Raw genomic sequence first — 27,239 nt, forward strand, 5'->3', positions numbered from 1 at the left:
GAGGTTCTCTGAAGGCCAGACTGGCTGCCAAATGTTGCCAAGCTGCTTGACGCACGTTTATCACGGCCTGCAGGAGGCCAGGCCCGGCGCGGTTCCGGGAGCGGCCCTTCCCGGGAGCGCGGCCGCCACTCCTGCCTTGGCAGCGGCCGCGGGCTGTCCGGCTCTCCGAGCCCGGCTGGCCGCGCTCCCGCCAAGCACGCTCCGTCCTCTGGCAGCCGCGCCGGCCCGGACAGCAACCCCGGCTCACCCCCGGCCCCGCTCCGGGTTCCCTGCGCTGCCCCGTCCGCAGGGGAGGGAGCGGGGGCAGGCGCCGCCCCACGGCCCGCTCCGCCCCGCCGCCTATTCCCCGGAGAGGCGCCCCGAGACGGGCAGAAGGCGGCGGGCGCAGGCGGCAGCGGAGGCGCGGAGGCAGCGGCAGCTCTGGCGAGTGAGTGGCCCGAAGAGCGCTGGGCAGAGCGGGGCGGGGCGGCTGGGCCGGGGCCGGTCCGCCCTCGCCACACGTGATGCCGCGGGGACGCGCTGAGGGCAGGCGGAGGTGCCGGTGCCGGTACCGGCCAGGGGCTCTGCCGGCGGTGCGGCCCAGCGGGGAGCGCCCTGCGGGGAGAGCCGAGCCCTGCGGAGAGCGCCCTGCGGGGAGAGCCCTGCGGGGAGAGCCGAGCCCTGCGGAGAGCGCCCTGCGGGGAGAGCCGAGCCCTGCGGGGAGCGCCCTGCGGGGAGCGCCCTGCGGCCCGGCCGCGCTCCGAAAGCCACGTGGGAGCCGGTCTGGCCCGGTGCTGCCCTGCCGGCGGGCGGCTCAGGGCTCCCGGCTGGGACACAGGGCAAGGGCACAGCAGCGCCTCTGTGCGAGGGCGGCCCGTCGGTGATAGAGCTGAGTGCAGGGAGAGCTGTCCCTAGCGCTGGATCGGCCGAGGGTGTGGATGACCTTGTGTTCTCCAGGTGCTCAGGCGCATCCTCCAAACAGAAGTGATCCAAGTACTCCTGTTAGTAACATGCCTTTGCCCTTGTAATGGGTTGGTGATGCGCATTTGGAGAGCCAGTACCTAAACTAGAGGGAAAAGAGGAAAGAAAGAGTTCAGGTATAGATGCAGAGTGTAGCAGAAGGTGCCCCTGCCTACGGCAAGGCTTGAAAATAAGCGATTTAAGGTTCCTCCAAACCCGAACTATTCAATGACAGCATATCCTTACAAGAGAACTTGTCTTTCTGCCTGCATTGCTTAGACAAGAATGTTTGTGGGGAGGGTGTCTTTTTGTTATTTTTTTCAATACGCCTTGGCTTTTCATTTTACTATACTTTTGTACCCCACCTGTTCTGTATCCTTTTCCATTATGAAGTTGCTTAAGTCTTTTGGTTTTGGGTTAAGGTTCATTTACTTATATCTGTGTTAATTTCAGACAATTAACTTCCTCATTTTTTGCTTCAGGTATTTTTAATTTGCTGCTTCTGTAATTTTTGCCATGCTTTGAAAATATCAAGGTAGCAACTTCTGTAGAACTGAGCATACAGTGGCACAACTGTAAATATCTCCATGACCAAGTTGTTTCATGTAGAACACTGTGAGAAGCAGACTTGTTTTATATACTCTCTAGCTTAAGTGGGCAGTCAACCTGGAAAAGCAATTTCTTGACAATTAAAGTTGTTCATTGTGTGACAAAGGCCATTAAGAGAGGCTTTAAATTTTCACATCTCTGAACAAAGCATGGGCAAATTTTCATTATTCTTCTCCCCTCCTCTTGAGAGAAGCCTTAAAAACTTAGACTGTCTCTACAGTTTATGTATCTTTAATTGGCACTCACCATGGCCCTTGCTCCATCATAGCTGTCAAAGCCGTATGACCAAATAACATTTCTTGTTATTACCTGTGTGTAGGACAGCTTTCTCCTGCTATGGTTAAATAAAGGCTAAACCAAACAGATGTCTCTTTTACTGCCTCAAAATGTGAATTTTCAAAGAGGTTGCATGTTAAACAAAACAAAAAATGACCTTTTCATGTATTGCTAATGTTTTTTAATCTGCATCTGACTGCTGATAAACATTACCTACTTGATATGTGTGTCACCCTTCATATTTCTTGGGTTCTCGCAGCCTGTTTGCCCCTCACTTTCCAGATTAGCATGGTTTTCTGCCATCAGATTTGCAAGCAAGTTTCTTTGAGCTTGTTCATGAGTTTGTTTTGAGACCACTGGAGTACTGAGCACGAATTCATTCCATCACAGAAGGAAGTGTGTCATGATGTTGGTACGTGTCATGTCATCTGCTCCTCATAGCTTTTCCTTTTGGTGCCTTTATATGTGTGATTAGAGTTTTCTGTTGGTCATTTTCTCCGATCATCCAGCATAGAAATACTGTTTTAAGTGCTTTATGTACTGCAGAGCCTCCTCTTTATCCTTTAGAAAGGTTTACCAAGTGAGTTCATGCTTTCCTTGGCTGATGTTTGACATGGAAATCTTGGTGCCTCTGGAGACGAGAGGGCACAAACAAGGCCTAGTTTTCACCAGACATCCTGCTGTCTCTGCCACCCACTGTTCTGCTAAGCACAGCTTCTTCCCTTGGAAGGTGTCATCTAATATTGGCTTTAGTCCTGCCCTGAGTGGGAGGCTGGGCTAGGTGACCTCCAAAGGTCCCATCCAACCAACATTCTTCCAAGTTTGTACATCCTCATAACTCCCAATAGTAACCCAACTGTCTACTTTAAAGGAAGTGTCCTCTTGAAAATTACTTTCATCTGACTGCTCATGCAACCACAGATTTTGTGACTTCTGTTTCTCTTGTTTGTGCTTGTTCTTGGGGAACTTCAGGGAAATTAGGTTATGTGGCTGCCTGATCTGCATTGTGAATGTGCAAGTGTAGGTACAGGAACAAAGGTATAGTCATGGAGGGTATCATGCAGTGAAATAAGAGAGTAAATTCCAGAGGCATGTTGTGGCATTTGCCTTCTGCTGCTAGCTCTGCTGCACTTTTACTCTCTAATGGATTAGCCAAATTATTTTTCTGTGTAATCAAGAATGCTACTAATAGTTACTGTTGGTAGAAGAAAAAGACACTACATTTTACTGTAGTTTTTGTAATTTCACTTTTGGAGCAATGCACTTTTCTATTGCTATTCAAGTCTTCTTGTATGTTTCTCATACTCTAAAAGTTCTCTGAACTTGAACCTGGTCAAATAATTTTCATAACACTTTTGATTTAAGTAGAATTGAATGGGAAACTTGAATGACATTTTAAGTGATGTGAACTGATTAAGCAGTGAGCATGTGCTATAAAAGAACACATTTTCTATATGAACTGATGCTACCTTTTGTTTTCTCATCTTTCATAGATTTTTTGCAGTATTCTGACAGAAAGGGTAAGTATTACATAGATAATTGAGTAAGAGACAGGGGAAATGGATGGACCCAGTCATGTCATTGAGTTAGCAAATGTAATACCCTTTTCACTCTGTCTCTCCAAAGAGGATGTTTAATATCTTTTTTCTTTAGAAATTGAACTATTCAGGCAGTAGTAAATCACTGTTCTTAACCCAGAATCCATAGCTATCCAGAATTTTCTGCTCTTCTTCACTGCAAATGTTTAATTATGTTTTATGGACCATGTTAGATACAGCTCTCTTTTTCTCACTTCCAATTAATGTTGAAGAAGGACAGACTGTACCAGGATAATATCATGTCCTATTGATTTACCATTATGGTGTTGTTGAAGAATGGCCTTTACATTAAGATTCTTGGCCACTGTGATTTCTTTAAGTGTGTCAGCTATTTGCTCTTAACATCTTGAGAAAACGTATTCGATATCACTGTCACTCCTAATTTCTCTGTCTTACAGGACACTTCTTTTCCTTTGGAATTACCTACATAACCACCTCTCTCTGCAGTGTTTTGACTGTAATTGCTCATGACCTTTACTAACAGCCAGAGTTACCATTGTATTGCTGACATTCTGACAGAAGTTCTTGGTCATGTAGAATTGTTTTTTCTCATCCTTTCCCTCAAGCATTGCTTTTTTTCCAGTGCTGAGGATTGCTACTAAATGAAAGGGAGATCACCCTGCCTGTGCCAGGCTTCAGCTGTGTGAGAGTAGCTGTATTAGAACAATGCTGCAATTTGAAAAATACGTGCTATCAAATAATACCAGAGTAACTGCAAGTCTCTTTATCTTCTTCTCTCCCCTCATTTTGTCTAGCTTGATGCAGCCCACAACTTTTATCACAGCAAAATTCAGGTTGGAAGGGACGTGGGGAGTCACTTGTCCAACCTCCTTTCTCAATGTAAGGTTGTTTGTGTGTTCAGACCAGTTTGCTCAGTGTTTTATCCAACTTGTCTTGGAAACCTCTAAGGATAGAGCTACACAGCACCTCTGGGCAGATTGCTTCAATTTTTGTCTGTGTCATGAGAGCCCTTTTCCTTGAATCAAGTTGATACCTCTTTTATTTTAGTTTATACCTGTTGCTCTTGAACTCTGACTTGCACTCCTGTAAAGACCCTGGCTGTGTTTCCTGGATAACAGAAAGACTGCTGTTAGGTCAATCAAAAGCCATCTCTTCTCAAGTTGAAGAGGCTTCTTCCTGAGCTGCTTTTCACAAAGCAAATACTCTTGCCCCTTGACTGTCTGAATGCACTGTAATTTGTCCATCTTTTTTTCTTGTTTTGGGCCCCAAAGTGGGTGCAGTGTTGTAGGTGTGGTCTAGTGAGTATCAAGTTAAGGGAGATTGTCACTCCCCATAATCTGCTGGTTGTGTTCCCATTAATACAGTGCAGGGTGCTTGCTGCCTTGGCTGCTTTGCTTTGTTCAGCAGGGTGTATTCATGAGTCCTGAGGTAAGGATGTATAAGGTAAATCATTGAGATGTCATAGGAAACATGGATCCCAAACAGTATAATCCTGACTGCTGTACTGCACTTCTGGCTGAGTTGGCTCCAACAGCAGTCAGGGTTGTAGCTCTCCTTTTAGTCAGGAAGCAGATGCAGATAGTAATTTCTCATCACATGTCTAAAAGTCTTGCTGTTTACTTAGTATTCCAGAAGTGTTAGGAATATTTGTTGGCATTATGTTACTTTCTTACAAAAATATCGTTCACAATTTCAGTAGTGTTTTGGAATGTTAGTATAAAAGACTTCTCTCCAAAATATTTTTTTTACCCCTGATCTGGACTCAAATCTTCTATAGGTTCTCTCTTGTATTTCTCCATTTCTGGGCCTGTTTAGCCTAGAGGAGAGACATCTTAGAAAGGACCTTATCAGTAAGTATTGAATGGAGGGTGCCAAAAGGATGGCTGTGGTTCCCAGCAATAGGACAAGAGGAATTGGGCAGAGAATGATGCTCAGGAAGCTCCACCTGAACATGAGCATGAATTTCGTTACTGTGCAGGCGACCAAGCACTGGAACAGATTGACCAAAGAGGTTGTGTAGTCTCCCTCACTGGGGATACTCAAAAACCATCTGGTTTCAATCCTGTAAAATGTGACCTAGGATAAACCTGCTTGAGGAGGGTGTAGAGGCCTGTAACCACTCTGATCCTTTCCAGCTTGACTCATTCTGTGATATGTGGGTTTCATCCTGTACCTCTGCTGCCACCTTTGCATCTCAGATACTAAATGCTGTCTACACATCTTGTGAAATATACCAAGTTAATACATTTTGCATTCTGGTGGGCAGGTCAGTTTGTGTGCAAGACTTTCAATAACTGAGGTTTTATTGTTTCTACTGACACACAGTATTGATAAGAATCATGAGTTTGTACCTCAGCACTGCCCCCTTCTTTAGTCTACTTCCCAGGATGACAGACTTGCATTTGAGATGTTTCATTTGTAGGTGCTGACAAGAGATGCACCTCACATCTCTGCACCAAATGGTAAAGCCTGAGTGACCAGACTAGATTCTGAACTGTTGGAAATTAAAGCAAGGTGAATGCTACCCCCTGAGCTCATTGGAGGCTATTAGTAGCATTCTTTCTGAATTCTTTTAATTGAACCCAAAGTGTTTGTTGTTTAATTTGCACATTAAACTAGGCTAGGGTGTGGACACTAAATTTTACCACTAAAATCAATGTCATTTTAATTGTCTATGGATTCTGTCTACTGCAAGTTCTGTAAATGACAGTTTTGTTCTTGGTTGGATCTCAGCATGTGTGAATTTCTCTAGAAGTCAAAGATAACAAGTTAGATTATTTCCCGTCAGGAGAGACCCAGTCCACATACACAGTTGTATGGAAAGCTTGAAGAAAAAATAGACACAAACCAATTTTCTTCAAAACATTGCTGAGAAAAATCATCTTGGAAGTGAGACTGTGAGTAGTGAGTGAGAAATAATGGTCTTGTTCTGGTTTTCTCTTGGAGGAATGGTATTTGCAGTGGTTTTGAATGACAGGTAGACCTAGTGATGTCCTCCTGCCTAAGTCTTGCCTCTCTTTTGTGATGACATTCTTTTTGGCTCTGTTTTTATGTATTTTCCTCTGCTTAAGGGAGAACAAAAACTGTATGATGGCAGTATGTGGAATGAGGTTTGGAATACACACTTATTCATTGTGGGCATTTAGCCAACCCAGCTCACCTGGACTCTTAGGATATTATTCCACAGTGAGGCAGCAGGTTCTTGCTAGTTTTTGAACTTGAGGAAAAATGGGAATTCCTTCATGGGTTTTGTGAAAAGCTCATGGAAAAAAAGGGGAAATGTTAGGAGTCTAGAGAAGGGCCCTAATAACATAAGCATCCATAATAACAGATTTAAGAGAAAATTACTAGATTCAGATTTTTATCTTAGAGATCAGAAGATAGGACTAGTTGAGAGAAACTCAACAGAATATGTGGGTAGAGGAACTGAAGACAACTGAAGAAAAGAGTTTTCAGCAATAGTAATTTGGTGCAGATTATCAGGTGGGGGAATGAAAAAATATACTTGCCATGATTGTTGCCATCAGCTGAGATGTCATGGTCTTGGATTTACTGTCAGGAATAGAAGGAGGCTAATAGAGTTCTTTATTCCTCTGGTTGCATACCTGCACAAGTGCTCAAGGAAAACTGTGGCTTCAAGAACCATCTTAGGCCTAAACTTATTTCTGGCAAAATAAGAACTCTGAAGAGGATGGGACAAGCCTAAATAGGTTAGGAAAGGGAGGGGAAAAGATCACTAAAAATTACTGTGGAGAAAACATAATCTCAGAATGAATGTCATATTTCAGATATGTTTGAGTGTGTATCAGTTGCTGTTCTTCTTCCTTGAGGCAGTTTTTAGTGCAGCCGTCAAAACTTAGATTTTCTGTGGAATGAGTAAGTAGGAATCTGAGCTCAGTGTTCCAGAATGTTTCACTGAGAGGAGATGAGTACAGCACATGTGTGGAGTGTGGCTTCATGTACTGTAAAGCAGTGCTTCCAAAGTCAGTTGCTGCCTGTGAAGTGTGGAGATCATGCTTTGCAAGTATTAGGATGGGATGTGGGCATAGGAGAACAGCTAAATTAAATTTAAATGAGACTGCACTGAGCCTACACTATATTACTAAAACGTATAAATAACTGAGAAATTATCTGAATGGAGAGGAATGTTTCAACACAGCTTATGGAGTAGAGCCCCAGGCTTGATTTTGCCTTAGCTGAAAATTACGTAGGGAATAAATCCCAGCAGGATGCTTACCCTGCACATACACATTTCACACATCAAACCACTCACCTGCTCCAAGGCTGCCATCCTTGCTGTGATGTAGTTCAAATATACCTGCTATGAAAACTTTCAGGATATGAATCCAGCCACAGGCCAAATCTTACTGAAGCTTTCTGAAGCTCATTTCAAACATGGTAAGTAACTCAGAGTTACATACTTGGGAGCTGTCTGATTGGGGAGAGTGCCCAAAGGGAAGGTGATATGAAGGGCTCAGAAAGAAGAATCTCTGCCTTCTGTGGACTCTGTAGATAGAAACATTTCTCTTAACTGTTATCTCTAGCAGGGGTCCAATTCAAGAGAGAGTGAGTATAAAAGAAAATCAACCTTTAAGAGATTTAAATTATATTACAGGTTAATGATTTATTTCTTTTGATTAAAATGTCCTAGGGCAGTGGGCGTTATTTCATTATTTGGGTTCCAGGTATAATTAGTTTCTCAGTAAAGTGAATATGGAAGTGGTCATGGGTAACTTCAGGAAAGCTGCTTAACAGAAGCAAAACATCTTTGAGAAGACAAGCAGGTGAGCTGAGAAAGAAAAGGATTTGATAGTGGTTTTTTACATGTTTCTAGTATGAGACTCCTTACTGAGATATACTGACTGGCTGGTTATTCCTCTCCCTCCTCTTCTTGTTTATATTTACCTTTATTTGTCTTGTCAAAATATCAAGAAATTTAGGTCAAAATTTATCTGGAACCATCTGTTCATCTAGTCTGTTCTTTTACTGCTAGTAGTTATTTTATCTTTTAATTAAGTATGCTTAGTGACAATTTACTATATTAATGGAGAGCATCAAGTACCTTGCATTTCGGACAGGATGAACTTAAAAATTTTCTCCCTAATTTCTGTATAACAAAACAACAATTTAATCTCTTTAATTTGTCATATTGTGGTCTATATGTCTTATCTGTAACTTCTGTTTCGGTGTTAATTTAGGTGGAAACTCAGATCAGGCTCTGTATTTTAGCTGTCTTTAGCAGAGGTTTGTTATTGCAGTGTTACTGTGAACACATGAATTATTTATTCATTGACATGGCAATCCAGTTCACTTTTGAATTTTAAGTGTAGTAATTCTTTTGATATGATAACTTTGTGCTCTCAAATCTTACGATGGACTAAGAAAATTATCAAGTCCATGACTGGCCTTTCAGTTCTGGGTTTGTCAAGCATTTTGATTGGTTTTGGGGTGCTTTTTTGGGGAGGTTTTGAGATTCACCATTAATGTTGTTGCAGCCAGATTTTAAGCAGGGTCTGGAGAGTGATGCAGCAGACACCAGACCTGGTAGGTATGGTACTAGAAGGAAGGAACAGATGACGTTGCCTTCAGGATAATTTGTCATTCATAACCCTCCTGCCACATCAGGTAATTTGGTTTGACATTAGATAGGTCAAAACTTAATCTCTTGGGCTAATTTTTAAGATTATGTATGGGATGGATTATTTATTTGACATCTGCCCATCCCTCTGTGGTTCTCTGTGCCAACCCATTAAACCATCAGCACAATTACATTATCAGCTGAGTTTTTCTTTAGGCAGTAGTGATGCTTTGGGAGTTTAATTAGGAAAGAGTGTTAGGAAGTATTTTTAGTGACAGTGGAACAGTCACTCTCAAGCTTGATGGTTTTTATCTCTTAATGGGAATAAACTCCCCAGTAATCTTGTACTCTTGTGATCTGTAAATGCTCTACAGTACTAACAGCACGCGCAACTTTAGTGTTTGCTTAGACAGCTCTGCTTGTCTCATTATTTCTGTCTTGTGGGCAAAGCTGCTGCAGATGCAGCTTTTGTAGCATGTTTTCTGAGCTACCAGGATACAGTCACTTAGCTGTCTAAGAGATGTGTTCTAGCTTACATTGTTCTTTTTGATAAAACCTGTGACACTGCTGTGAATTATACTTGTAGGCATGTGCAGCAGTTTACCTGTGAATCACATATGCAGTGGATAAACAAATGTGTGTGTAAGATTGCTTATTGTATGTCTAGAAGAATAGCAGTGTGTCTTATCTACAGTTGCCACATCAGCAGGTTAGAGAAAAACTATGTGAGGGTATAGATTTTTAATGGTTCCATATCAAAGTGGTGTATCTCACCAGCATGCTATCAATAGAACAAATAAAACTTACACGCCTATAAACAATATAATTTATATATTTTTAATCTTTATTAAACACCAGTTATTTCAGATTAAAATCTCTCATATCTGTGATCTAAAAACAGTTTTTGAGATGCAAAGTAGGCACAACCAGGAGAAGGGTTATTTTGTACACTTGTGACTGTCCCATTAGCCTTGTGCACATCATTCATTATTTTCATTACTGGTGCTTCCCTGCTACTGGAATGAACATAACAAATCCTGAGTATATGTCTAGCTTGTGTCTATGTCTCTGATAAATATATGTCTAGTATATGTCTATGTCTCTGATAAATAATAACTAGACTTTCTAAACGGTTTGGAGTTTGGTTTTGTTTGTTTGTTTGTTTGTTTTTGTTTTTGTTTTTTCTAAATACCAGCAATTCTTGTTAAATCATACTTTGCTAGCTTGCATGGGGGAATATCATGAGCATTATCAGTGTCAAAAGATCTGCCAAGGTCAAGACAAAGTAACTAGTATGGATCAAGACAGATGATTTATTTTCAGCATCTGCACATCTTAGCAGTGGTAGAGATGGGAAACTGCCTCTGTGTGCATTCTAAATATTAAGTTTTATTACTAAAAGGTCTGCATCCCTTCTTTCTTCCATAGGAGCTGACATTGGAAATAGTGTCTATCTCCATCCAAGTGGTATCCTCTAGGTCTGCCTGGGCAGACTTTGGTGGTGGAGGACACATCAGGCCACTCTGCTGAGCAGCTCTAGATAAAGCTTTGTGACCTGTGTATTACTTCACCAGTGGTCCTTCTGCTCCTGTGCATATAAACACATTCTGAATCAGTGACCACTGAATACTTGACTCTTTTGGGAGAAAAGGATCCTCTGAGGTCTTTTTTATTATTACTCTTTTTCCCTTTTAAAAAGGAATAAGGGGCTAGGGAGTCCTAAAATAATTAACACCTTGTTTTACAGAAAACTACTGATGTTTGATTTTGGGTTTTTTTGGTTTGGAGGGTTTGTGCTCTGAAATGCTGCAGCGAACAAGTGGTGGATGTTATAATAAACAAAACCTGCTATAAAATCTGTCTAACTTGATTAACCCACCAGACTTAGACTTTGTCTCTTTTAAAATTACTTATTTATGTTAACATCTATTTAAATCAAGCATTGAGGAGAAGAGATGCTTTTCCTTAATGACTTGCATCCTTTTTCCCAGGCTTTATCTTTTTTCCTGCTTTCCATGACTGTTTTCTTCTTTATTTGCATTGATATTATTTGATACCATTTTTCAAGGTTGTATTGCTTGCCTGTCTTCCTTTTAGGGGATTTGGAAGCCTGTCATCAAAAAGCTGGCCCCACAGATCAGCTTAGAGGTAGTGAATGCCTTGCAGGCACATAGGGATCTCCTCCAAACATTGTTTACAGAGCCTAGAAATGCACTCACCTGAAAATAATTCCTGTATCAGGGTTAGATTTTCTCTTCTAGCTTTAAAATCCACAGTGATTGCACTAAAACCTGAAAATTTGTACTTATGGAAGTGCTTCTGTCTTAACTGACAAAGTATGGAAAGGCAGTATGACTTCTGGAAAGTCCTGTGCAGGAAACCTATTCATAATCAGTGGAAGTGTCAGTCTGAGTAAGTTTTTACAAAATTAATTATAAAAATCTTGATCACATCTTCCTTTGTTTCCTGATACAGAATTTTCTGCTAAAATACAGGTTCATCCTAAACCTTTTGATTCTGAAATACTGCATTTGTATGTTGCAATACATTATTTTCTCTTTCTTGTATAACAAGCTTATGATTTTTTTCCCCATGAGTTCAGGATTCTTTCACTGATTTATTTGAAATGCTGTATTAAAGAAAAACACAAATCTTAATATTCAAAAAAGAATAATACAAATCTTACACCAGTTAATCTAACTGCCAACCATAACTCCATTTGTGCTTTGGAATAAGCATCAAAAGCTGAGAAAGTTCATTTTCTTATGCCCATTATCTAAAGATTAGAGCAAATAAATGCATGTACTTTCTCATTAAAAAAATACAAGGTCACCAGTTCTGAGTCTCTTCATTTCCCTTTAATTTGTCAATTTTTTATCAGCTCTATTTTGCTGATAGAGTGGAAAGAAGGAGAGACTGAAATTAATTAAATCTTCTTTGATATTTAACTTTTTATTTAGTGTCTTGGGGATCCAAGGAGCTCCAAGCAACAATCAATCAAAATCGCTCTCCTCTGTCTATTCTTAGGGGAACTGTAATGATAACCAATTAATACAGCCCTAGTCTGGACAGAAAGGTGGTGATTAGCCCCTACAAAATTGACTGCAATTAGCAAAATTCTGGTGTAGCAGAAATCACCAGTTAAAGTGTTTCTGCAGAAAAGGGTTTAGGATTTAGCTTGCTCAAAATACTGAAATACAGCAAAATTTTCACTTTGTTCAGGCCCATTTTGACCTTGTCTAAGGGATAAAGGCTTTTAAATACCTTGAGCCTCATTTTTAAAATGACCTGCCATGGTCAGTTAAGTGATAATGTATCAATTACAAAAAAAAATAATCTGTGTGCATGGCTTGCCATAATTTTCCACAATTCCACTTCCTTTGAAGTACTGCTGCCTTAAAATCAAGGCACACACACACTGCAGAGCGTTTTAGAAATATATGGTGTTATTCTGGTGACACCAGGTGTTGAAAGTAAAAAATGTAATGCATTATGTATTCAGAGACATGCCTCTACTAATTGATAGTTATTGTGGGGTAAACGGTGAGCTAGTGAGGGTTTGTAATTTGCCAATAATTTATCTCTTTTGAAAGAAATGTTCATGTGCTGAAAGTCAGAAGTTATTTGATCATTACCTGTCTTTTTAAGCCATATCAAAAAGACAAAATTAAGATGTCATATGATTTCTCTTCTTTTTGTGTTTTATGTAATATGGTGTTTCTTGATTTACATCTGGCTCTCTAATTATATTATTTAACTTTTCTGCAGTTAATTAGCATCACTAAGTGAGTGTTTGCTTAAGGAATGCAGAAGTGAAATTAACTGAGATTTCCAGATGTCCCTAGATACTGTCAAGTCTGGGAAAAATTCTTTTCAGAATAATGACATTATTCCTGTGTGTGTGGGCATTGGGAGTTGCCTGAGTCTGCTGTACTGTGCAGTATTTGGGTGGGGAGAGTGGCACTGGGAGGGCAGTGATTGATTTGTTCAAGAGCTGAAATGTAACTTCCTATGGCCAAGATGGACTAAGAAGTTACTTAACAATGTTTTTTGCATTTTTAATACTGTGTGAATAAATATTGTGTGAGTGCTTATCTTTGGTATTTTTCAGGTAGCGTCATTTTAACTCAAAAAATACAAATTTTGGTTAATCGTCCCTTCTTATTCCAGTTTTTCATTGTCAAATGCATTTGGTGTGAGGATGTACCAGTGTTCATCCAGAACTACTTCTTGAAACTCCCAGACTATATTTGCTATGAGCCAAGACCTTTCAGTGCAAGTAGTCTGTTTTTAAAAGTGTGGTGTTGATTGTATTTACTGGAGGCTGTTCTCTTTATTTGTGGCATAAAAATAAATTATAAGTAGTGCTTGTAAGTTTATTTTAGTTGGAGCAAAGTTGCTGACAGGGAGAGCAGATGGTTTTCTATTGTGTATCAGTTTGTGCTGAGAGGTGTGTGTTGAAAATGTCTGCTGATCCCAATGCAAGAGGAAACTTTTCACTGAGAAGGATAGAGAAGTCTTGGGACTTGCTGTTCCTGTCCTGTTTATCCTGTTCACTCACACTGAAATTTGAAAAAGCATGAGGAAGTAAATTGGAGGATACTCTCTGTCCTACTGGCCTGTTTGGAAAGGTGGGATCCCTGTGAAATAGCAGCATGTATGAATTGTTTTCTTATTTCCAAAGCATACCCTGAGAAAGCAGGAATATAGTGATCCATTGTCATTTCTGCCTCATGTCCCACAGGGTTCAGTGACAGTTTCCATTTCTATGCCAAGTTCTGTGCATTCCCTTTGGTCTGCTCTGTTGACAGCTAATGTAGCCAGTTTAGCCATCCTCTTTTCTCATAATTTTGGCCCATATTTGGAATGTGCAAGGAGGCTGTTGTGACTAAAGCTAGTCAGAGAATATGCTAATTTGTAATGGAGGCTTAATCACCTTTCCTTGCGACCTGCTCCAGTCCTAATTTGGCTACACCTTAAGATGTAGCTTGAGACATTCAGAACATTTTATATTGTAATTTTGCCTAATTCATGCTGGTTTTCTCAGCACAAACTCTAGATTGATGAATAGGTGTAGTTGGACACTCTTCTAGATATCTCAGTGTCTTAAGGTTTGTGAATTTCTTCTGATGTGCACACAGAGTAACTTGGAAGATTTACATCTCTAGAATGCTAATTTTATTTTTTAAAAAATTGAAAGGTCCTTTTCAGTTGCTCTGTATGCTGTCATGATGCAGAAATGTATCACAGATGGAAACCACTTGGTTTGTAGAAGTGAAATCCTTCACAAAAGCCATTGCAGTGTGTCCAGAGCAGGGTGACCAGGGTGGTGAAAGGCCTCAAGAGCAAGACTCACAAGGAGTGGCTGAGGTCACTTGGTGTGTTCAACTTGGAGGAGAGAAGGCTGTGGGGGTTCCTCATCACAGCCAACAGCTTCCTTCCTCAAGGGGGGCAGTGGAGGGCAGGTGCTGATCTCTCTGCTGAGCAGTGATGGGATACGAGGAAATGGGATGAAGCAGGGGAAGTCCAGACTGGGCATTAGGAAAAGATTCTTCACTGAGAGGGTGTCTGGCCACTGGAACAGGCTCCCAAGGGAGGTGGTCATGGCACCAAGCCTGGCAGAGATGGAGGAGAGGCTGGGCATGCTCTTTGTCATACGGGTTAGCTTTAGGCAGTCCTGTGAGGAGCAGGGAGTTGGGCTCCATGATCCTTATGCCTCTCTTCCAGCTTGAGAGGTTCTGATTCCTTTGTTGCCGTCAAATGGTGAGTGCCCCAGAAGCTCTTGTCTGCAGTCCCCAGGCATATGTTCTTGCATTTTGTATCATTAAAAGCTATCTTCAATTACACCATTCTTAGGCCATTTCATATGGCTGTAGCATGAAATGATGATCTTTTGGATGCATCACACACAGATGTGGCAGGCACTCAGCTAATTGCTGTAGTAAGATCACTAAGAAACAAAACAATGCTGATTCCTGAGGAATGTGACTGGTAACTTTTGTCTGTGCTTATTGCCGTTTTATTTTAATACAGTCCGTTATAATCTTCCCTTAACTTACTGCTTGTTCATAGACAGTTCTTCCCTGTGACTTGGTCTAGAGATGTTTTCACTGGTTATTGAATGATGAACTCCAAGTTCACTGTGTTATCCTTGTCAGGTTGTTTAATGACCCTGACCTGGCTTTTTTGCATTCAGAACCACATTGCATATTAATCCCCTTTCTATTTATTTCCAGTACTTAATTCTGTTCTTCTTTCTTTTTTCTTTATCAAGCTACTATCAGAAATTCTTTCTCGAAGGTCACTGAAGAGAGGCTGCAGAGCATTTATAAAGCCATTTTCATTTATGTAAATATTTTATTTATAAGTAATTGGCTCATATAAATAAAGATTAATATTATGCAATTCTGTTACAGTCTTACCCCTGCTGTAAGATGCCCTTCACTTCCAAGCATTCTGGAAGGAGAACTGGCAAGGAGACCTTGAATTAGAGTAAATTCTACATGTCATCATAAAACTAAAACAGCTTTTATCTGCAATTGCAAATGTATATATAGATGTAGGGAATTATTTCCATCAGGAATTCTTGTCAGACTCTTGTGGCTCCATGAGAAGATTTAAGGTGTTGTATAGCTGGTTTTTCTCATTTTTCAGTAAATACAGACCTGTGTTAAATTTCGCATTAGGCTACAGAACCTGTTTCTGCATCAGAGACCAAAGCACTCTTTACCAGAAAATAAACATTTAATTTGACATCTCCTTTATAGGACACATACAAATTGGAGATTTCTTGTCTTGCTTTGACTCTACCAGGCAGAAAGATATTTGGATATTTGAGAGCCAGTACATTTTATGGATTTGAAAACAAATGTTCCAGTGCCTTGCTAAATGCAATTTCAGGCTTTTTTGATGTCTCCAGAATATGTATTTGTTTCTTCTGCATAGAAGATAGAAGGCCAGTAAATGTATTTACTTTGGGATAAGGATGCATTCCTTGTTTCTGAAGAAGGACATGAGGTATGTTTCAGACTTCATTGCAGGAATTTGCAAGTCATTCTTAGCTAAAATCAAAACCAGGACAGTTGAAATAACTCATTCATTCTCTTTTCATGATGGTCTGTGACTTACTTGCTCTGTAGTAAACTTGTTACTAATTTCTAAAGAGAAGTGATACAGCTCAGTGGGATTGAAGTTAATTATATACATCTGTTCGTGATTCTTTGTAGTTTTGATTTGATGTCCTGATTTGGTTTGTATTTTCTTGCCTTTTATTGTATTAGAAAATGGTGGAAGAGAGATGTTACTGAAATATGAATTGTTTTTTTATTTCTGACTTGTATTAAGTTGCAAGCTGAAATTCACTTTAAAAATCTCCTTATCAAATAAAACTATCCAGATAGCTTACCAGTGTGAGCATATACAGTGCTTATACATTTAAATAGTAAGAAAAATAAAATAACTGTAGTGGGTTAGAATAGAATCACAAAATCATTTAGTTTGGAAAGAGAACTTTAAGATTGAGTCTAGCTGTTAACTCAGCACTGCCAATTCCATCACTAAACCATGTGCCTGAGCACCAATCTACAAACCTTTTAAGTACCTCCAGGGATGGTGATTCCCCACTTCCCTAGGCAGCCTGTTGAGCTGATTTGTTGCCAGTATGTCCCATGTTAAATATTATGCTTTTCCACAAATTTGCTTCACAGACTGAAAAAAGCGCTCCACTTTTGCTTCTATGCACCTTTAGTAACCTCACTTTTGGTCCTCTAAATGTCAAGGAAGGCCTCTTCTTCCATTACTACCCAGTGGTATACATACAAATAAAAAAGCATTACTGTTAGTGTAACTTGTGTGTGTATAGATACACTTTATTGTTCACTATTCCTTCAGAACCTCACAAAATTTATATTTCCCAGATTCTGAGCAAATGTCCTTGGCCATTATCCCACACTATCTGTACCCTTTCTGGTGGAATATTTAAAACTGTGTTTTGCATTGAGATCTGGTGGCTCCTCCAGTACAGCTGGTTTTAACCTTCTTTTCTTCTTTTCTGGTTTTCAAGTAAAGCATGGGTCTGTGTAGAAAATCCTTGAGTGTGTATATGTGGTTGCAGCAAATATGAATTACCTTTCTTTGACCCTTTTAAGGAGCTCATGGTTCCCCAGGAATCATGTGTTGAAAAAAAGAACAGTCTGTGGGGGTTTTTCTGATGTTTAATTTCTGCCACATTGGTCAAAGGTTTGTGTTTTAGTAGCTAGTCCATGCTGGACTAGAGTATGTAGCCATTTCTGAAGGAAAAATACTGCAGTGTAATTTTCACTGTTCCCAGATATATACCGGATTTTTCTGTTTGGCTCATTTAGCAGAGCACATTTTGTTCCCTGAACATCTGTGCTCTCCTCTGGTTTTTAGCAAGGTTTGAGGAGCACTGCGTTGCAGTGACCTTTCCGCATGGTGTGCAGGGCACAGGCACCTTGACTCATCCCAGGGAGACGTCCTGCTACTGCCTGTGGAGCTGCTGGCTGGAGTCTCCTCTGTTCTCGCAGGATGTCCAGCTCTGGCCCTCCCAGCCAGTGAGGCCCAAGAGGCACCACTGGGTCTCTCCTGGCAGAGCTCACCCTGCCTGCAGCCCCTGCCATGGCCTCTCCACGGAGCAGGAGCAAAGATGGCTTCCCGAGCCACAGGCCCCTGCCCGAGGGGCTTTGTGAACATCTCCCCCCCGGCTCAGTCACTCCCCAAGGGACGGTGCTGGGCCGTGACCTGGGCACCTCTCCCCTCCTCACAGAGGATCATTGTGCAGCTGTTCCCTCGTTTCCTCACGATCCCACACGAGACCCCATCTTTTCTCTCTCCCCGTTCTCTCTCTCGCCATCCTTTCAGTGTAGAGGAACACATTCCCATGCTTAGGTACTCGGAGTGTTTGCCGTGTTCCTCAGGCCGGGATGATCTCCTCGGTCCAAGGCAGCGAGCTGACCGCTCGGGTATTGGCATGTAAATGAATGTGCTGACCTCGCAGGGAGCCCGTCCAAGCTGCAGGCTCTGTCCCCAGTTTCAGGATGTCGGCAGTTTGAAACTCTGGGCTCTGTTCTGCATCTCAATGATGGAAACCACTTCAAATTCACCATGGCATAGCAGGGCTGCCCTATCAAAAGTTGTTTTTCTACTTTTTTCCTGTAACAGCAGTCTGGCGTTTAAAGCATACGTTCTGTTCTTGTGGGTTGTTTTCTTTTTCTTCCTTTTGTGTAGACACAACAGTGTAAGCACCTATGCTAAAAGTGTAAAGATGAGGTATTTTTGTGTATATAATTCTAATTAATTGTATTGCACTTAAAACTGCTTTGTAAGGACCCACCATGCTGGAGTGGGATTTTGAGAAGCCATCTAGTCTCTTGCCTTTCTCTAAGGCAAGAATAACTGCAGCATCCATGATAGTTTGAACAAGTTGTCAAGAATTCCAGTTTTCAAGACTTCTACACTGTTTATTGATTTTCAATAAACACACCTCAGTTAGCACTCAAGACTAAGATGCTTGAGGTATTGCTGTGTTCTTCTGAAACATCGATGTGTTGCTCAGTAACACTCAAAAAGGCATGGGGAGAATGGAGTGTGAACAAAGGAGGAGATATGGTTTCTCTTCCTGTATAAATTCATGGCTTATCTATTCTTAAATATTTCAGTTCTAGTTTCCCTATGTTAGAAAACCACAGGAGAATCACTAAAGAGTGTTTCTCAGTTTGTTAAATATATGTGGGCTTGTCAGCCATGAAGAGAGTAAGCACTGGAAAAGTATCTGATGGCACTGAGGAGGTGCACAGAGCCCCCTGACTCAGGAAGATGAAGCAAGGAGGCATCAGGGAAAGACCCCACAGTAATCTGGCCTCATGCACACACATGCAGTTGCAGCCTGGGGCTGCTGTCCATGCTGCTGCTGCTGCCACTATTGACACAAAAATAGGTTTGAGACCTCACAGGAAGAAAAGGCCTTTACACAGCACAATGCTCACCACTTTGACATGGGAAGGTTCTGGACCCAAGTCTGGAAATGCATCGATGTTGCCCTGCCCTGTTCATGTGCTGTGATGCTGAGGTGTCTGTTGTTAACCACCCGAAGACAGAGGGCATTGGGCCCTCAAGGTTTTTGGGGTCATTTGTTATGGTTGTTCTTATGCCTGTCTGTTCTTAAAATTAGAAAGCTGCTCCTATCCATGTTAATGTTTTTGTGCAAAAAATTTTGGCTAGGTTTGTGTTCATGTATGCAGAGAATCAACTGTCTCTTCTTAGTACCTTTACCCATATTTGTAGGTGATTATTCCCCATCTCATTGGCTCCTATGTAAGCCCCAGCTGGTTCATTCTTGGCCCAAGTAAAACAGTTCTGGATTCATGCTCTGCCCTGAGCTCTTTCTACATAGTTTTGTAGTCCACAGGTTTCTGAATTGAGGTCCCAAGACTTTAGTGAAACTTACACAACATGACTTACTATTTGGACAAAGCAGTCAATACTTAATGATATAATTTTCTCTTGAGATGACAGCTTTCCCCTCCTTCCTTTAAACTCAGTTTGTCCACATCCACTGACCTTCTGGTTTTTTCATCTACCTTTTCTGGGCCTGATGCACTGGTAATCCCCTCCTGTCTCTACACTCACTTGAAATTTAGCCTGTTAATCAATCTAATATTGTGTCCAGTGTGAGTTCTGCATTCCATCCCCAGCATCTTTTTGCATGTGGCGGTTTTATCTGTCACTTTAAGACCTTCTAAAAAAGTCACTTTGAGAATTAAAGTTTTTCTGTAAGTAATAAAAATTAATCTAATGCATTTTCTCTATGCAGTACAGTTGAAAGTGATTTGGAATGTTTTCAAAGAGACAAAGGCAAACGTTTGCTGTGATGACAAAGGGCTGCATGTGAGCAGTGCTGTGATTGATGCCTGTCCAAAGGAAGGGCATCCTCACTCTGCCTCCTGGCAGAGACTCACAAGATACTCCAGTTTAAGCACAGGAGTATTTGCTGTTTTGGGGGTGTGAGTTATCCAAGGAAGAAATGAAAAGAATTTGCAAAGAATGTTAAGTGGAGTTTCAGGTAGTGCCCAGTAGCATCCAGCTTGGCCCTGGTTACTCCAATACTCTTGTTTGTTTTCACAAACCAGCACCTCACGGTTTCAGAGAGGGTGACCGCTGCGAGGAGACCATAACCTCTTGATTTCAAAGGAGCCATCGTTTTACTGGTGCCTCTGTGGTTAATGTAAGAAAGGTGTCTTGCCATAAACTTTTTCCGAGGTATTCAGCAAGGTTGGGAAGGGGTCGGCCCAGGCAGGAAGCCCTTGTCTGTGCTATAAAGAAAATAGCAAGCAACAAAATGAAAGCATCAAAGGACCAACAGGATGCGGTCCCAGGAGTCCTCTCTGGCATGTTAGTCCTTCTTGAAAGTTAGCATTGAGTGAAGAGTGACCTTAAAACTCCCTTCATTCAAACAGACTGGGCTCAAGTTTAAAGTTCAAGGCATTTTGTTTTTTCACCTGTTTCCTACAGTTTTTAAGAAACTTCTGAAGAATTAATGTGTAACTATATCTGGTCACAGAGCCAATGCAGAGAATTTTTCTCAAGGGAAAATAATGTTACTGTATGGAGTGAGAGAAATGGATACTTTCTGAGTTAGATGTTATTTTGTTGAAACTTTTTCTCCCAAACCCACTGAGAGCATGATTGCAAACAGCCCTGGAGCTAGCACAATGCACGGCTCTAGGGCCATGCTTTATTTTTAAAAGAAGCTGGTAGGGTCCTGTAATTGTCTGAATTGTGCTAAAAAAAAAAAAAAAAAAAAAAAGGTGGTTTTTGCCAAAGCTGCTGCTGCCACTTGGGAAGCAATGTCTTGTTTTGGGCACAATCTGGGAGCAAAGAGCTTGGCTGCAGCTTCATTTGAAAGTGCAGGGTGAGTGAGCCAGCAGCTGGCCCCATGGCCATCCACCCTTCTCTCACCCTGGTGGAGCTGTTGGGCCTCAAGAGGGAAAACCAAAGTCCTGACCCAGAACTCCATTGGTGGGTGAGGGTGGATGTGGATACACTGCTGCCACCCTACCAGCACTAATGCCGAGTGGCAACCCGGGCTCCTGGCTGGCACCAGTTGTGAGCCACTTTATATCCAACAACACCTACCTGTGTGATGCTGAAATAGTTCCTTTATTTTCTGATCCTTGCATCTTGCCTGATGAAGCAACTAGTTACAGATCCCACAAGCGATCTGGCAGGCCATCTTTCATAGCTAAAAGAAATAGTTTGCAGAGATGACGTACAAATTTCACTCGTGTTTCCTCATGCCATTAAATTTTAATGATTCTGGTATGAATATTTCATGAAAGTACTTTCTGAATGGGTTTGTTTTGTCCTGACAGCTAATCTTCAGTGTAAGTCTGGGCGGGTTTTGTTTGGTTTTTGGTGGGTTTTCTTTTCCTCTCAGGTGGTTTACTGAAGGTAAGAAGTGTCAAACTGGATTAAGTGAGAAAAGGCAACTTCTTGTTGGTGATTCAGTGAGGGGTGCCATCTATAACTGTTTTCAGCTGTCTAGGGGAAGCCTGTGAAATGACCCTCAAATACAAATCTGCTCTGTGCTCTCCTGCCACAAGGTGGCTAAAACTCTTTTAGAAGCCCAGGATTTGCGAGTGCTTTAAGTGATGTACATCTACAGCCTTTCTGCAGAGCAACACTCAGCACAGAGATTTATTGTGCAGAAAATTGTGTATGTCTAATTTATATGGAGCAGTGATCAGGAAATGCTATTACCAAGTTTATTTCAATCCCTCTTTGGCTGGAGGGCTGGGTTTTGCTTTGTTGTTGTTTTTTTTTTTTTTTATAGAAGAAGTCATTGTGCTCAGCCCATCCAGCGTGAGCGACAGGGCCACTGTGGGGCACAGAAGTGCCACAGGGAGCTGTGGCTGAAACTTCAGCTTCCCACTCCATCTCTGTTTGTACTGCCTGCTGAATCAATCTGCTCAAAGCCTAGATCAGAAACACTCACCCAAACCTGGGTTAGCAAGTTCCATTGTTGCTGTTGAATTCTGTGGACCCTGCACTGGGATGATGGGTGCCTTTCTTTAAATGGGCGATGTTTCCCAACAGCCAGCTGCTATGCCATCAGAAACAGCAAAGTTGTTTTCACCAGTTTCAGGAAATGGTGACACTGTTCCCTGTGAACTTTTTGGAAGCTTATCTCCAGCTGTACAGTAGGGACAGAGCTTTTGTTTAATGGAAATGAAGCGTATCTTTTTCTTACAGATGCACCACTCACTATAGAGCTTTTTATGTGCATTTTAGGTTTCCCTTTTTATTTTTTAACTTATTAACTCTGACAAGTAACCTCTTGGTTGTGAACAATTTAATTCACAATTCATTTTTCTGATTCAAAGTGAACACGAGTGCCCTAATCCCCTAATGGGAATTAATTGCATGTTTCAATGCTTAACTCTGATCCTTTCTCAATCCCCACGGGGACAAGTTTCTTCCTGAAGGATCTGTGTTTGTTATTCAAAACACAATCTGAAAGGTAATGATTTTTCTTATAAAGGAGACTCGGGCCGACTGAATATTAATGCTCTTTTTATTGTGAGGGAATGAGCTGCATCCAAGAAAAACCTCGTTTATGTCATGAAGGATAAATTACTCTGAAGTATATCTGATAAAATACAGGGGGAAAAATCAGTGTGTTCTTATTCCCCTAAGTGAAAGCAGTTTGCCGGTAAATGAAGGCACACACTGTTTTTGCTTGGAAAGCTGTATTTTGATACAGAGAAAAACTGTTTGCTTCACCAAAGGGGAAATTGCTTGGCTACTGAGGATTTTTAAATGACACTCTTCTCGGCCAGCAACACACCCTTTTGGATAACTGACCAAACCTAACAGTTTACTAAAATAAGAGTAAATTGCAGAAAATAGATTAAATTTCCACTTCCAGACTGTTTTTAAATACTTCTCAAATTTGAACTACATTATTTAATGACACCTCCTTCCAAGAGGAGCTGCACAGGCTCCTCTGATGTTGGGTGTCTGGTCCAGCCAGATGACTGTGAATGAGGCAGGCTCTGCCCAGTCAGTGACCACAGGTAAAATGTGGGAGATCATCACAGTGCAAGAACTGCTTCTGCCCTACAGAAATGATGGAGGACAAGCAGGGCACAGTGGGAAAAAATAATACAGGAACTATGAAGGTACCTTTCCCCCCTGTTATGTTTCAGTAAAGCCAGTCTTTTATCCCATCTAAACAAATTTTGAGTGTTTCATGTTCACAGACAACACAAATGGTTGTTCGGGGTCTGTTTTCAAGAGGGGCTCACACATGTGTGGACCAGTTAGTTGAGGTGATTTAACACTGTGGGGTGTCAGTCTAGGGAAGGGAGGAGGAGCATGGCCTTACCTGGTCTCTCTGCCAGCAGCCCTGGCTTCCAGTTTCTGCCCCAGCCCCACAGCTTGCTGTTCAGCATTGGTCTGTCACTCAGCAAGCAGGACCTCAGCGCTGGCATTATTGAAAATCCACCAGCACATCCATGAGATGACTTCACACCAGGTTACACTGGCTTTTGGGGAGCACAACACCATGTGCTTGCTGCAGCACAGCTCCCATAACGGTGAGAGAGAGAGAGAAATAAAGATCTAGGGCTTTTCCTGGGGGTCAGCAATGTGTTGACTGATGTTTGGGATTCCTTAGAGAATGTAATTTGGTTATAGCAAAGAACTGCAAAACACTGACTTTCTCCTGGTCTCTGTTTTTCACTGATGCAGTTGCTATCTGAAAAGTTTCAAGATATTTGAATTGTGATACTCAGATGTGGTACAGGACGATGAGACCACTCCTGCACGTGCCCAAGCAGCCGTTTGTGTAGGAGGTGCCTTGGCAGGGCACTGGCCCCGTGGGTAACGAGCCTCTTTGTCTTTCAGCTGCTTTTGCAAGTACCATGGCCCGTGTCTTCGTCTACGGCACGCTCAAGAAGGGCCAGCCCAACTACAAGCACATGGTCAACACGGCCAAAGGCCTAGCCAAATTCCAAGGAAGGGGCCGTACGGTGGAGAAGTACCCGCTGGTGATCGCAGGGAAGTACAATATTCCTTACATGCTGAACATCCCGGGGACAGGCCACCACATTGCCGGGGAGATTTACTCTGTGGATGAGCAGATGCTGCAGTTCCTGGATGAGTTCGAAGGCTGCCCAGACATGTACCAGCGCACGCTGATGAGGATCCAGGTGGTGGAGTGGGAAGGGAAGGGCGCGGGCGAGGCGCGGGCCGAGGGCGAGCTGGAGTGCTTCGTGTACAGCACGGCCACCTACCCGCCCGAGTGGGTCGGGCTCCCCTACCATGACAGTTACGACTCCTCGGGGAAGCACGGCCTCGCCTACGTCCTACGGGAGAGCCGGGAGTAGATCCGGCGGCGGCAGCCCGGCCCAAGGCATAGTGCTAAGCAGCTGTTGCTCGGTAACCTTGCCAGGAAAGCTGTAATACCTTGTCATTAAATTGCAGGAGCTCTTGTAACCTTCCCAGCCCAGCAGCCTTGGCGCTAGTGTTGAGGTCCCGTAGGCCCAGAGCTGCAGATTCCTCCCCAGGCAGTGTCCTCCTGGCCCCCCAGCCTGCTGCAGCTTACTGGGCTTGCACCGGCTGTAAATAACTGAATGTGCACATCAGCTCTGGGGTCTAATTATTCCCCTCAACTTCCCCCTTTGCCTTGGTGCAAAATACTGGAGGTCACTGAAGGGCAGAGGAACCGATTGATTTTGATTTTTTTTTTTTTTCCCCTGAACTGACAAATTTTCTTGCACTAATATCTGAAACTGATTTAAATGTCTGCACAGTAAAGCACAACTCCTATTGAATATTGACTTGTAATGGGTTGGTAGGCTACTGCATGTAAACAAGGAAAGCTGATCAGATAACTTGGTGCTTCTAGACAAATAGGAAATTGCTGGAGAAGAGGTAAAGATTATTCTTACTCTGCATTGCAATGAGGTTTTTTTTTTTCTGAACTGGAAAGGTGTATTTTTAAACCAGGTTTAGTTTTAAAAGGCACTGTCAAAAAATACTGAGAATATGTAAGAGAGTTACATTTAAAATTGTATTTTTTATTGCACTTTGATTTCCATTTCCATTCACTGTATGACTATAGGATTTGGGGCTGTGTGTGTCTGTGTGCCTAAGCGTGTGTGTGTCTGTTTTGGGGGATATGGAGGCTGTTGGGGACCAGAAAAAGCAAACCTACCCTGGAGCTGTTGTAAGCACTTACTGCCAAGGTGACTTTTTACTAAGCATTTTAATGCAGAACTTGCAACCATATGCAAACTGAGTTTTCTAATGGGGAAGAAAAATTATATACATTATAAAAATATCCAAAGGACCTGTATTGTGATTATTGCAACATTTAAATTGGGAAAAATACGTAAAGAAGACTGTTGTCCTCCTGACCCAACCAACTGTGCTGGTTTCTGTACAATCTGGGAAAATCGTGGCTTTCTATTGTTACACTCCTGTGCCTTATATTTTCCTTCAGCTGCAGATAGATTGTACAGTAGCCAAAGCTGCCAAAGGGATGGGAGCAGGCATTGTATGCCATGCAGTGAGCCAAAGTACCATCAAATGCAGAAAGGATACAATTAACAATATTGTACTTTTGCTTCACTGCCAGTAGCCCTGTGATGGCCAGAGGAGATCCAGGGTAGGGAATCAGCCTAAACTTCAGCAGTAGTAGGCACTGGTGCATCTCATTCAGAAAAGCTTCTATGTTGCTGCAGCAAGCAAAATAAGTAACTTGATAGTAGAATACTTGTGTCTCTTTACAATATTTGTCTGTTTAGGGCAACCTGCAGAGACTGAACTGTGCTCCTTTGGGAAGGGATAAGATGGCAGTAAGGAGACTTGTAAGGAGATCTGCAGGGTCTCTGCCTCAGTTTCTCCAACTGCAAAAGCATTCATTTTCCTGGAAGGCAGGTCCTATCCAAACACTCTCCTTACTCATCCTGATGAGTTTTATAAACTAATTCCCTAAGCAGATCCCTGGACTACATATTCCCCCTTGGCCATGTGATGTAGTTAATTAGCAGTGTCTCAATAACAGGAACAGTGCCTTTTCAGTCAGAAGTTTCAAGCACAATCAAGCTTTCCTGGTTGAACATGAGTCACCAGCCCTGTCACCAACTGGTTTTTTTCCAGGAAAGGGCCCAGGCAGCTCTGGCAACAGGGTTTCTTTCTGGGAAGTAGCAGGACTCTGCACATCCCAGGAAAGAAAATGAGAGCAGGCCTGCTCCACTCCAGGGCAGTGGTCAAGGTCCCTTTGTGTCCCTTTCCTGTGAGCATTCAGGAGGAGGCCTGGTCTGAGGACAACACATGCTCTTAGCAGTACCTTGGGCAGCAGCTAAAGAGCTGTGAGAACAGTGCCAGCTCCTCCTGTAAAGGCATCCAGTAATCAGTACCAAGAAGATAAGGGTGGGGAAATTGAGTATGAATTTGAAAAAGAGAAGACAATTCCCTTACAACTTTAAATGAAAATACATGACAAATGTCTGCACTAGCAAAATAAAACCTCTAACCTGTAATTTAAATCTAATCTATACAAAGCAATAAAAATATAATAAGTATTTAAAATCTATAATAATAATAATTTATTAATAAATAAATTCAATAAATATATATCTTAATTCAAAATAAATCTGGTCAGAATTTAAGCTGTTGGTGGTACTTCTGCAGCACTTACACAGAGTAAAAGAGAACTGCTCAGTTTGCTCAGTGGTTAATTTTTCGTTCTTGCCAGCCATTCTGTACAGCCTGGCTGGGGCCTCAAACCAGGGACATTGCTGTGGAGAAGACAAATCAGATTTTGGCTTTTGTTGTGTTTTCTTTATTTTAAAAAAGAGACTTTTCCTGTTTCAAAGCAGAAATGGTATTTTATTGATTTTATTTGATCCTGAAAAATCAAAGCATTACAAAGGTTATGTACAAGTATTTCTGGAAGTAAAAAATCTGGGATCTGTTGCCAAGATTTAACATCTGTGTTTGCTGTCTTAACCACTGATACAGTAAATATGCCTGTATAAAATCTTGTGCGTAATACTGTCCATTTTCTGTGTTGAATTGTCTTAATGTTACTTTACAGATAAAAATAATAAAGGCTTAGTTAATTCAACTGTGTGGAGGCAACCTTTCATTCCAGTTCCACCAGCAGATCTTCCTCTCCAACAGTGTCACCAGCTTTGCAGTGCACAGCTTTCACCTAGGGTACAGAAACAGCAGAATTTAAATTCCTTGAT

General features: G+C 41.9%; 2 protein-coding genes across 3 annotated transcripts in view; one reads left to right on the plus strand and one right to left on the minus strand.

Annotated features, from left to right (window-relative positions):
• The first annotated feature begins 300 nt into the window (after positions 1-300).
• Positions 301-27,120, plus strand: GGACT (gamma-glutamylamine cyclotransferase). 2 transcript variants are annotated; one of them, XM_079333433.1, is made up of 2 exons: positions 301-427; positions 23,887-27,120. In XM_079333433.1, the coding sequence occupies exon 2, from the start codon at positions 23,904-23,906 to the stop codon at positions 24,366-24,368; it is 465 nt and encodes a 154-aa protein (XP_079189559.1). In that variant the 5' UTR covers positions 301-427; positions 23,887-23,903; the 3' UTR covers positions 24,369-27,120. The 2 variants fall into 2 exon arrangements, with proteins under 2 accessions (XP_079189559.1, XP_079189558.1); XM_079333432.1 differs by lacking the exon at positions 301-427 and adding an exon at positions 3,272-3,344 and having other exon boundaries at positions 23,887-24,500.
• Positions 26,849-27,239, minus strand: part of PCCA (propionyl-CoA carboxylase subunit alpha) — a 265,961-nt gene continuing 265,570 nt past the window's right edge. The window contains exon 24 of the mRNA XM_079327423.1: positions 26,849-27,202. Within this exon, the coding sequence (XP_079183549.1) occupies positions 27,134-27,202 (69 nt within the window). The 3' untranslated portion in view covers positions 26,849-27,133. The remainder of the gene's footprint in view (positions 27,203-27,239) is intronic.

The sequence above is a fragment of the Erithacus rubecula genome, assembly GCF_903797595.1.
Source record: "Erithacus rubecula genome assembly, chromosome: 1".
NCBI lineage: Eukaryota > Metazoa > Chordata > Aves > Passeriformes > Muscicapidae > Erithacus > Erithacus rubecula.